The sequence below is a fragment of the Haliaeetus leucocephalus genome, unplaced genomic scaffold (assembly GCF_000737465.1).
Source record: "Haliaeetus leucocephalus isolate CR32 unplaced genomic scaffold, Haliaeetus_leucocephalus-4.0 Scaffold217, whole genome shotgun sequence".
In the NCBI taxonomy this organism is placed as follows: Eukaryota; Metazoa; Chordata; class Aves; order Accipitriformes; family Accipitridae; genus Haliaeetus; species Haliaeetus leucocephalus.
In genome coordinates, this window is record NW_010972653.1 from 1,527,547 (window position 1) to 1,539,597 (window position 12,051).

The 12,051-nt window shown below is 37.9% G+C and overlaps 1 protein-coding gene across 2 annotated transcripts in view; it reads right to left on the minus strand.

The window, feature by feature from the left end:
* Positions 1 to 11,351, minus strand: part of VSNL1 (visinin-like 1) — a 51,956-nt gene extending 40,605 nt beyond the window's left edge. The window contains exon 1 of one of the 2 annotated variants that reach the window (XM_010566649.1): positions 11,185 to 11,351. In XM_010566649.1, coding sequence (XP_010564951.1) covers positions 11,185 to 11,346 — 162 coding nt within the window. In that variant the 5' untranslated portion in view covers positions 11,347 to 11,351. The remainder of the gene's footprint in view (positions 1 to 11,184) is intronic. The other variant, XM_010566650.1, reaches the window with a different exon arrangement.
* Between the last annotated feature and the right edge of the window lie 700 nt (positions 11,352 to 12,051).

Below are 12,051 nucleotides of genomic sequence, written 5' to 3' on the forward strand. Positions count from 1 at the left end.
AAAAAATATAAAAGACATTAGATATGCTTTAAAGAGCTGTACTAGACTTTAACCACAGGTTTTTTGCTCGCTTTTTAAGAAGCACCATATAGTGGAACTCAGAAAATGTACCCTTCTCAGGCCAAGTGTTATCTGAAGTATTACTTTTCTTTTAAAACAAACAAACAAACAAACACCATGTATAGACATTATATTTTAAACAGTCAAATATTGGGAACTATGACTTCTTAAAGTAATAAATGGAGTGTTAAGGCATCCCTTGTTCTGCACAAACGAGCAACAGAAGACATAAGATGAAAATTAAGTACCATTACTGTGAAGCTGATGCTCAGCTCTACCTTTCTATGGCTCTAGATGTAGATGAAACAGTATGACTGTATTTCTCCAAGAAAACTTTGGGATTTGGTCACCACTGAGCAATTGTGAACTCAAGCGTGGTGGATTACCACCTAAGTGACTTGTCCTAATCAAGAGACCGGGCGAAGTTTAGTGTGTGTACATAATGTTTGTACCAAGTCTACCAACCCACACATAATATGACTCCATGTGCTGAAGATGCTTTGTACCGAACCATAGAAACTGGACGTGTTCTACTCCTGAATGAAGTTAGGAGTGTTAATGGAGCACAGGGGATGGCACCCGACCTGCCAAAGTGCCACCAGCACCTGCGAGCGGGTGAGAGGGAAGCAGGGACTTAGTGGGAGGAACAACCGCATCCTTCCCTGCCGCGGCTGAGGCATGTGTGTGTGGGTAGGGAGACTCTGACGGGAGCTAAGGACATCTGCATTTCACCGGGACCACATCCAAAGAGCATCACCTTCTAACTACTCGTGTTTAGCAGCTGGCTGAAAAGCAGTTGGCTGGAGTTTATTCTGGTGGAAACAGATCCATGCTAGGAGGGAGGACATCTCCTGAAGACATCTGCAGGCTTTACCTGTGGTGTCCTGTGAGGCCTTCACAGCACAATTTCTTGGTTTAATTGGTCCATCCTTAGACAACTCCATCATTCCAGTTACGCGGTTTAATTACATAATTATCTGCACTGACACATATTATAAAATTAGGCACTGTAATTGCTACATTAATAAACACCAACACAATTAAAACTGTTTCCAGCACCAAAAAGGTATTTAGAAGAGGGACACAGATCTAGTCAACATGAACACAAGAAGTAGCGGTAGATGGAGCCTGCAAACATGAAAGCAAATTGAAGGACTGCTCCTTTTAATCAGTTCTTCTGCATTTGGTATTAGCCCTAGGGACAGGAATCACAGAGCCAAAATTCATGTATCTTGGAATAGGGCTTTAACTGTCTCCTAGCCTGATCAGTTTGACAAGGAGGAGCAAATTAGTGAAAATCTGTCAAAGCAAGCTGTGAAGAGTCATGAGTATGCATACAGTTGTGTAAGGGATAATGGCAATTCTAGGGTATATCCTTCCAAATGAAAGGGGACACAGGCATCTAGAAATAACTTTGTAATTGAATATACTACTGTTGAAAGCTGCTGACAAGGTCCATATAAAATCTTATTTCAATTAATGACCTAGGAATTTTTAATTCTTTTTTTTTTTTTTAATAGCTTTGTTAACATGGAAATAATTCCCAACTGACTTTGAGGTAAACTGTAGTGTTCATTTACACTTCTGCTTATACTGCTGTTTCTCTGGACTACAGGGAGATTTTATTCAAAGCTGTATATTCAGTTCTGGGCTATCCATACAACCAGACAGCCAAACTTCACAACTTCTTATACAGGTAGATTTCACACCAACCTCTTCTGAGAATGTTTCATAAGAATTTCAGCAAAATGGCAGAATCTCCTCCAGACTAAATTTCCTTGTGTTGATTACTTTATCCTCTAAACCATATGTTTTTCTCATTTGGTTTTGTTTGTGATTGAATATAAAATTAAGATAGCTAGCTAATTCTCATGCCAAGTAGCGGTAAGTCATCTCAATTCAGCAATCAATAGGTTTGTCGGTGCAAATAGTCTATTCCTATGAGCCTTAATTAAACATGAAAAGATGGAAATTTACTCCATTGAAGAAAAAGAAAGTTGATATCCCAACGTACTGGCAACATTCAGACTATGATTAGTAGAAACCTGACTGGAATCTCAACAAATGTCTACATGATAATAAAAACTGCATTTAACTTGGCAACTAAGCGAGCTCCCAAATGTCTCTCCATACCACAGAACCCTGAAAAAACACCTGATGTTTCGTTACCTGCATAGCTATAGCTACGCACAGCAGCGTGCGTTGCAGTGGAAATAGTGATTTGCCATCTTGAAGTACCACAAGCAGATGGAGCAGGCTGTGAGGCAATGCATGGCGGTGACAGCCATGATCCAGACTAATCAGACCCCTTTAATTTTTAGAGTATTCATACCCAGCTACAGTGACTCACAGCTGTCCATCTGGGAAGCTCTGGAAGTACATATCACTAAGGTAATTTAATTTTCTGAAGGACTGATGAGTTCCCTGGGAAGAGAGGGGGAGGTGAAGCTGAGGCATGGAGTCAGAGATGTCAGCGCAGGGTGAAGGGACTTGGTTCAGAGCACCAAGTTCTCCTCCATACCTTATGAAAAAGAACGCTGTTTTCAGCCCCAGGCCTTGTGTACAAGTGAGATATTGGAAGCAGACTTTGATACGAGAGGAAAACACTTCAACATTTTGAAACAAAATACTTCAAATCACATTAGTTTACTCCGGTGCTGAAATGAAGTGCCCTGGTTTCAAAGGCTCCTTCAGGAACTCTGTAATACCAAACAGCTTTTTTTATATTTTAAACAAACAGAAATGTTTACAGTTCAAGAAATGTGGCAAGCTGAAGTCCCTGAAAGACCTTAGTTCACTTTGTCTCAAGTAACAAAAACACATGCTTATTAGCCTTCAGAACAAGTTTTAGGATGATCCAGTTTTCCAAATCAAAGTTACCGAAGACCTAAAATACAGGTTTCCACTAAGACACAGTCACAGTTTAACTGTAGAGCACAGATCACAGTGTAGATCTAGAGTAGACATTTGATTAAAGTCTGGCCAGAAATGCCATACTATAATGTGCATGTATGACCCCAGGAAGTCATTCCCAAGCCATTCTGTAGGAAAAAAAAACCCACCTCACTCCAAAAAAATAAAATAAGGGCCATTTACATTTTGACCCATGAAATAATTTCAACTCTGACCTTGCCAAAGACATCAAGCAAGTGGTTTAACCTTTTTGTATCTCAACTGTCCATACATAATATAGAGGCTTTATATACTCCATTCATGGTTATTTTATTTAGATTGTAAGAGAAGGAAATATCTCTGAAAAAAGTACAGACAGTATCACCACTTCCTCTTTCCACTGCATATCCTCAAGGGTTTTCATTGGTTTTGTGAACACCCTTCCTTGTGATGAGAAGGAAAGCACTGAGGTGGTATGAAGGGAGCTAGGAAATAGGAAGTTTCAGGAGGAAAAAAGTCCAAAACACTTGCCTTTGCAACAGGTTGGGTAAAGGTTGTGAACCACTGATCAGTCTTGACTGCTCTGAGGCCTACTTAACAATGATAAAATAAGCATTGTTACAAGAAACAGTAGACCTGAACACTGTAATGGCTGTGGGACTTGGTGCTGACAGTTTGTTGGTTTTTTTCCTTTGAGGTCTTTGATACCTTGTGTTAACAATGGCTCTCTCCATCCAAGCTGCACCACTCCTTCTGTACTACCCTTCAGGGAAATCATAACCGTACTGATGAATTCAGTGTTTTGCTACAGAAATAATTATGGTATCCCAAATTCATCATTTTGATTTCTCTGAGGAATCCAACACAGAGCAAAGGTGAGCTGTAAAGGAACAAGGTCTCTTATAAAAATGCCTAACAGTTTTTTTGGAACTGGTGAGCTTCCTTCAAAATAAAAGATGAAGTAAAAGTAATTTGCATGATATTGTTGGAAGATCTACCCAGCCTGGATTCTTTTATCAGGCCATTTTGGAAACCAGGGCATGCATCCACATGGTGAGATTTTTAAGCATTCCAAGCTGGATCGTCTTGCCCTGGCTGGACGTAGTCTCTTCAATGCTTGAGAGTTGATGTTAGTTTAGAGTGCCTCCAGGAACCGCATATAAACACAGAATTACAGGACTATTCAATACCTAGTAATAATCAGAGGTTTGGACGAAACCTTCACATCCCCACATATCTGCTGACTCTGTAAGGCCTGGAGATGCCTTTGGACAGTCAGACTTTTTATGGATTCATGTGACCATCATTTCTGCCTCTCACAGAGGTGGTGTCAGCATATGTTACTGAAATGTTCAAGCATCAGGAAGATTCATACCACTAGCCTGGACATTCCACAAGCTGCTATTTGGAACAATTAAGATTCAGCTATTTAGATTTCATCTCTTAGAATTGTCTGACTTCCTCATTTTCTAGATTTAGAGTCTCCAGAGATTGTATGGAGGATATGGGCCATTATGTGTTCTGCAACAGAAGCAAAGAAAAATATACTTTGGCCTTTAAAATTAGCCACTAGCTAAAGCTGCAAAAAGAAAAGGACTTGTCGTTCTTTGCCTCTGAAACTGTGTTTCTACTAACTTCAAGACCCTTACTCTCACCGCTCATACATACAGACTTAGTTTTTAAATAACTACTGCCTTTAAATGACAGCTAGCAATGCGTACATTCTTCACACATGATGAGAGGAGCTCTCCTGACTCTCAATCCAGCCTGTAGGACTGGACGTTAATGGAGCTTGTACCAGACTTCATGGTACTTGGGTCTCACAATGATAAACAATTTCAAGAGCTCAGTGCAGTCCTAAGCGCTTAAATAAGGATCAGAAATGAAAACTCCCATTAGCTTCAGTGAGATTAGGATTTCAATCTAAACTCACTCCATTCTACATTGTTAAAGGCTCTTAGTATCCAGTGTTGTGATTTACAGCCATATTTTCAGAGCAGTTCATTACCTTGCATGCTTGTCCTCTTCTGAAAATTACTGTTCTCATTTTCCTTCGCAGCTTAAATGAGAATCCATGTTTATTTACTGTATTTTATTTTTCAATATGGTTGCTGATCTTTAAAGCTCTGTTTCCTAAAAACAGATTTTAAAGGACGTTCCGTAAAATATGAAGTCCAGCCATTATTTTTCCTGGGATCAGTGCAGAGACAGAAATGCAGCAGAAGGGCATGTTACCAGAATCCTGCCCTTCCCCGAATCATTCAAAGTCAGCTTCAAAGTTAACACTGCCTTCGGGGTTTGTTTGATTTTGGTTTTATATGTAAGAAGCATTCTGGGCCTTTGTTTTAAAATTCATGCAGCACAATCTCAGCTTCTGTTTGAAACATATAATAAGCCTCTTATGTGGTTTTCTAGTAGACGTGCATTTTGGCACAGCACCTGCCTATTCATGATTATAAGGAGAAGGAGGAGGAGGAATAATGGCAAAAGCAGTTTTGCATGGAAAACATCCAGGCAACAAGACCACGCCTTTTTTTTTAACCAAGTCCTGTATGAAAAGCAATTGCAATATCTTTTGTTTTTAAAATTACCAGAACCCAATTTTAATACAGCTTTGGAGCACGAAATATATACTTCATCCTAAAAAGCACTCCCCTGTGATAATGCTGGACCGCAAATACATTTGCTTTTCAGCATAGTGCCTTTTGGATTCTGCTGTATTAATTTTCCTTTCACAGGAACTTTCACTGCACTTCTGGTGAAAGGTTTTTTACTCTTTGGAAGCATTTGTTTCTAACAGTTTTACTGTAATTGTCTCAAATGTGCAGATTTGTATTAAGTGCTTAAGGAATGCATTAAGAATCTTTACCTCATAGATTGTTCTACACCCTCCCTCCCCAAAGCAAAACTTCCACTGATGCCAATAATATTACTGTTATTTCTTTCTAGCCTCTGTTTGCCTATCTACATATGTGCTGCTGCTTATAGAGCCACCTGGTAATGTCCCTGGATCAGAGCTATTCATTGCTTTATTTGTTTGCATCCAATGCTATTTCTAATTGTGTCTAACATAACAATAATAGTTTTATTATTCCGTATCATTTTTAAAAATTCAGTAACACAGCAGTACTATTAACCTGTGTAAGGATTTTTTATAAGTCAGGTTTACAAATAAATACATAGTTTTTCTGTGTTGCAGTTAAATTTAGGCAGTGCATCCAACAAACATACTGTCATATTGTCCAGGAAGACTGCTAGCTCCCCAAAGGTGATCTTGTGGAAGGTAGCAACAGCATGGGCTAAACTCATTGTATGAGTAGATACATCAGTATTTTTGATAATCTGCATGATTTCAAAACATGCTATAGTTCTTTAGCAATACAGGATTGGTATAATACACCTAAATATATTAATTATACTAGGTATAATATACCTAACATTGGTATAAAATACTTAAAAAGCACTGCTATTATAGGGAGAACTTAAGTGGCTGAACCACACTCATAAATCCCGCACAACTCTTCCAGTTAAAAGAGATGATCCCAGAAAAATCAGTTTCTGCCAGTGCAACTGCATCTATGTTAGGGGCATCTGTAAACACAGCTGTGCTGTTCTGGAATCCCACTTCACAGCCACTGAAAGCCTGAAACGCAGCTCTAACCTAACATTTTGAGGAGCTCTGTGCCATCTTTAGAAAGATTCTAGTCTGTCTTGAAAATCTGGATAGAGAAAAAGAGTCTGCAAATATACCCACTTAAATTTCAATAGATTTTTTGAGATTCTTTTGTTGTACACATATTAAAAAGAAGGACTAGAAATCAGTTCCCTTCAAGGCAGGAAATGTGAGCTAAAAGCCAAAAATATGACAAATCATTTGATTGCAATTAATCAAATAGCATTACTACATTTTTTTCATTTAAACGTTATCTATAAAACCCCCAAACATAGCTAAATAATAGATATGCAATAAATTCACCAAGTAAATTACTTTATTTAATGCTAGCATTATATCATGATCACTCCCAACCCTACCCTTCCAGTTAAAGGACCATTGGTGCTTGTTTCTGTTATTAGTCCAGAGGATATGCTTCTCATGTTCAGTGACCCACTTCCAAGAAGTATCACAATATAGAAGCCTATTTTCCACTTAATAAACATGCATAATTCCTGTGAACATTAGCACTGATTATGCACACTTACACACTCTAGGGCATATTCATCTAAACCCAGTGAATTCAGAAGATCCGAAGGAAAATGTATTTGGCCCTCTAGACTGCAAGAAACCTAAAGAATGATAGGAACAGTCCAGAATGTTTTATTGGTATATTTTATTTTAATGACACTTTGGTATGTTAATTCCTTCAGCTCTCTGCCCACAATGCTAATGATTTTTTATTAAGATAGAAGAATTAAGGACTTTTTAGGATAGAAAAAAGGAAAATGAAGAAACTGAGCAAGGATTAAGCTTAATGGTTAGGATATTCTCTTTGAAGATGGAAACTGTAGGTTCCAGCCTGTCTGATGCTACTTATCATTATTTCCTGCAGGAAAAGAGGTTAATTGGGATATTGCCACCAGCCCAGAAGGGTGTATCTCATCACAGGTAGAGCAATGAGAAGGTGAGCAGTGAAGATTCAAACCCTTTACAGGGACATGATAATTGATTCAGAGTTTCCTACAGCTTGATGAGTACTTAAACCACTGTGGTAAAGACAAGCATTCACATTATCTTCGTTACTTAAGAAAGAAAGAAAAGGGACTCCAGTCACTTGATTTTGCTTTGACTTCTAATGTCCTAGATAGTTCTCTGCAGGAGAGGTTTGAAAGATGCAACTCCCATATGAAAGCAGATTCATATACCCTGGAGAAATGTAGAATTTAATATAAATCTCTGTCCTGAGCATTACCTTGTGGTTTTGCCCTGGCACATTTGCTTACAACATGCTGGCTTGAGTTTCAGCTTCCTCAGATTGGTATCCACAAATTTCTCCCCTTCCCATGCTCTGTGCAGACTGTCAGGACAGCTAACTTGGTGTTTCAGCATTTAGGTCTCTTTGTGGCTCTGGGCTTATAGTATATAAACAATTCTTCAATAAACTATTTCAAAAGCTGCTGAAGCATTCACCTCATTCAGCAGCATGGAGGGAAATATGAGCCCTAGCAGCGGGCCACAGATTCTGGATCCCAAGAAGAATCTATCCACCCAAAATGTACCAATATTTTTAAATAACCTGTTAGATTGCAGACAATGCTAAATATGCAATACCATAAAGTATTATTCTTCCTATTAGCTGTTTATTTAAAATAGGTGTTCTTGACTAAATATTTTTATGGACACTTCCACTAAAAGTGCTGCAAATAATTTTTTATGTAGAGTCTGTTTGCATAACTGCTATTTCTTTTAAGCACTGCATGGTTTGTATTCATAATGGAACCCTCAGTAGCAAAGGCTTCCAAGCCAAGCTAGAGTAATTCCCCCTTTAGTCATTACAGTCTTCACCTACATCAGTAAACAGCACAGTACAATTGATGCAAATACGTAGAGCGGAAGAGTTAGTGTTGAGGACCTGACATCCACATCACACATGTTCTGGACCTTTTACTTCAGACCAAATCTAGCTTATTAGCAGGCATTAGGTACAGTAACAAATTAGGTGTGATTTCAGGACACATCTTCTAGTTACGTTTCATCCAAAAAAACCCCAGTTTCTGTGCCCCAAGATTGTGCACACCACCCTGTAATTATGATGGAAGTAAGTGGAGATAACCAGGAAATTCACCTCAAAATATTGTTCCTGATACAATCTAAAATGTTTTTGCTCCTTAAGCTGAGATCTTCTACTGTGTGTGAGTAAAAGCAAAGAAGAGCTTTCTTTGCATCTTAGATGACCAACACCCTTTTATCAATACACATGAAAGTGCACCACACAACTCTCACGAACAAAGAAACAGTGTCATCTTAAGAAAATGTAAATCTGAACTGAAGGTAAGTCTTGTATTTTTCTTCCAAATATATTGATTTATGGAAATCTTCAAGAAAATCCAGTTCAGACCAACAGATAAATGTCATCCCTCCCAACTGTAAGTTCACACAGAGGAATTACTAATCAATACACGCTTCATACATTTTCACCCTGAATATGCATTAAAAGAACTGAAATGCTGTAAATGTAATCATAACGATTTGGGTCTCCTGCTGGTGGCTCCTCCTGGAAAGATCAAATTTTGCATCTGGGGTTTTGTCTGCAGCCAGCAGCCAGGGCAGGCAGAACGTCCTACATAGGAGAAGTCGCCACCACGGCCAACACTCAGACTATTAGCTTCTCGGAGAGCCCAGGGCCATTATTTTACAAGCACTTCTGTGACAGAAGAAGAAGTAAAGCTCTGGATTTACTACAGCTAATCATATTTCTCCTCTGCAAAATTAGTATTTTGCTCTGTATATAGGCATTATATATAGAATGACAATAAACCAGACTAAATATATGACAGTACCATTACAGAGCAGATCTCAAAACCCATAACTACCAAAGCAAGGGAGACAATCTTACCTGATGTGCATATCTAAAAATATATGAGGCCATAAAACTAAAAGCCAGATATTGCAGCTTAGTAAGACTATAGAGCTGTCTCCAAATTTCAAGAGCAAAATACTGCTGTGCTCTTTGTGTTATTTTTTGCACTACCTTTTTTGTAAACAAGATATTGAACTTATTCTCTGATATTCCTTCATGAGTAAAGTATCTTGTGAATTATCTGTGAACACTTCAAACACCTCTTTGAAGAGACAAGTCCTAACAGTTTCGAGCTATTTTCAGAAGATATCTTTCCCCACAACATACAAAATCACACACACACACAAAATTTAATCCCTTTACTGTGATTTGCCAAAAAGAAAATAATGATTTCTAAAGAGTTAAACAGTTAACATACTTTATTAGGCACCCATATTTTGTAAAGACCATTTACTTTCCTCAAAAACATGTATGAGAAATGATTAGATGTCTGATCTTGCTGGATGTGCACAGAGCACTGTTTAAAACGGAAGCTATAAATTATCAGTTAATAACAAGCACAATACCCGAGGCAGTAAAAATTCTTTCATCTGAAAATAACAGTTATTACAAAGTCAGTCATTTCTTAAGGAAAGGATTGTGAGGCAACATCTTGAGCCATAAATATTAAAATATGAAGGCAGAACCTTATTTATGTAAGCTGGAGTTAGCAGTTTTTGTTAGACCCTTCATTAGAAGGGGCTAGGTAATAATTTGCAGTGATCTGTTTCAAGGCTGAAGAAATTTAGGAAAGGACTGTAGCATGCATTTAAGGGAAAAGACAGATAGTCGCACTTGTCTGCAGAAATTGTCAGTGTACTCAATATTAACTACTTACATTTGAAAGGCTTTTTTATTTTTATTCAGCCTCACATTGTATTTATGAACTGTTCTGATCCTACTGTTCATCATCACCATCCAATATTTTTCCTAATTAAAATTACTTTGAAGTCTCTGACCTTTAGGCAGACACTCAATTCTGAATTAAAATATAATTATCTTTGTAACATGAATACACTTCTTATGCTGCCCCCGTGCTCTTCTTATTACAGAATAAATACATAATAAATGTAAGGAAAAGACTACCTTGAACTTGATAAAATAATAAAAAAAAAAGAAGAAAATAAATCGAGCAGTCTGGTTTTCCTTTCCTATATAACAAGGGCAAAGAGACAGTAGGGAAAAAAATAAAGGCAATACTTAAAATTTAGAGAAAGAAATCCTTTGTGCACAGTGCGTAATTTATCTGCAGGACATACTGCCATGAAACTTCACCACTTTTTCTGAAACCAAAAGAAGGACAGTCTTTCACATGAGTAGGTCCAGCAATCACACGGTTTATATATTCCAGTGGTATTACACGGGTAAAGCACCGTTTATTGAACAGGACCACAACCACTCTTTGAAGGAGAAAGAGGCCCATGAATTAGAGAGTGCAGAGAATACATTTATTGTGAGTAAATCATGCTTTTTTTAAAAACTTTTCGTTTAGGTCACTGTAGCTATATGAATCACTGGTGTGATGAGGGTAGCACTTCCCATTTATCTCCTCATCTTCACCATTGCTTCTCCTAGACCATTCCTTAGTCTAAATGACTGGCAGCTCTTGACCATATGTTTGCTTTACATTACTTTGCAACCTTTTCTACGGCCAAATAATAGGAACTTAATAACTTACTTTTACGTAGAGCTGCTGAAACTCCTCAAGGTTCAGTCTACCACTTGGACAGTCCTTTAGAAATCCTTTGTACCACTGTTTTAGCTCATGTTCATTGAACTCCGTGCTCTTCACCAGATCTTCCATCACCTCAGGGGCCAGCTTGCTATTCTGTTTCCCCATTCTGCCTTAAGAAGAAATAAATTAATACAATTAGCCAAGTTGCTGTGAACATTTTAAACTGAAGTTAGCAACAAAGCTTGAACTCATCACTTGTTTCATACTCAGCTGCTGCTTTTAGTCAAACGCAACTTCACGGATTTGCTAGTGAACAGGCACCTACATTATGCTTGAATATTAGAGGCTGAAAGTGGTGAAAAAACCAATATTCTTTTTTCATTTAGGAGTCTTAAGGCCTGGAGACAGACTGCTCATTTGCATTCAGATTAAGTAATTTCTAGCTTTTCTTTACACTAAGGCTGAAAAAGATGACTTCACTTGTTCTTTGAATTTAACAAAAATTTTTCACAGATTCAGAGATGTCCACAGAATTCCTCTTTATCTTTGTCTTGAAAATCTCTTCTGATATAACAGCCACATTAGCAACTACTTCTCACAGGTACAAGGCTGTGGACAGGCTTGTAATGTACAGCACTACATGTTCCACTGGGAGGAAGCAACGAGAGTCCACATACTTGGTCTCAAAAAATGATGAAACCAAACTGGGTAAATAAATGTAATTCTTATATATATGCACATATATGTGTATATATACACTTATGTATACATATAGGTATCCTTATAAGTATACATTTACTGCATAGTTGATACACAACAGATAGTTTCTATTTCATCACTGTTAACTCTGGAGATATCTACTACATCTCT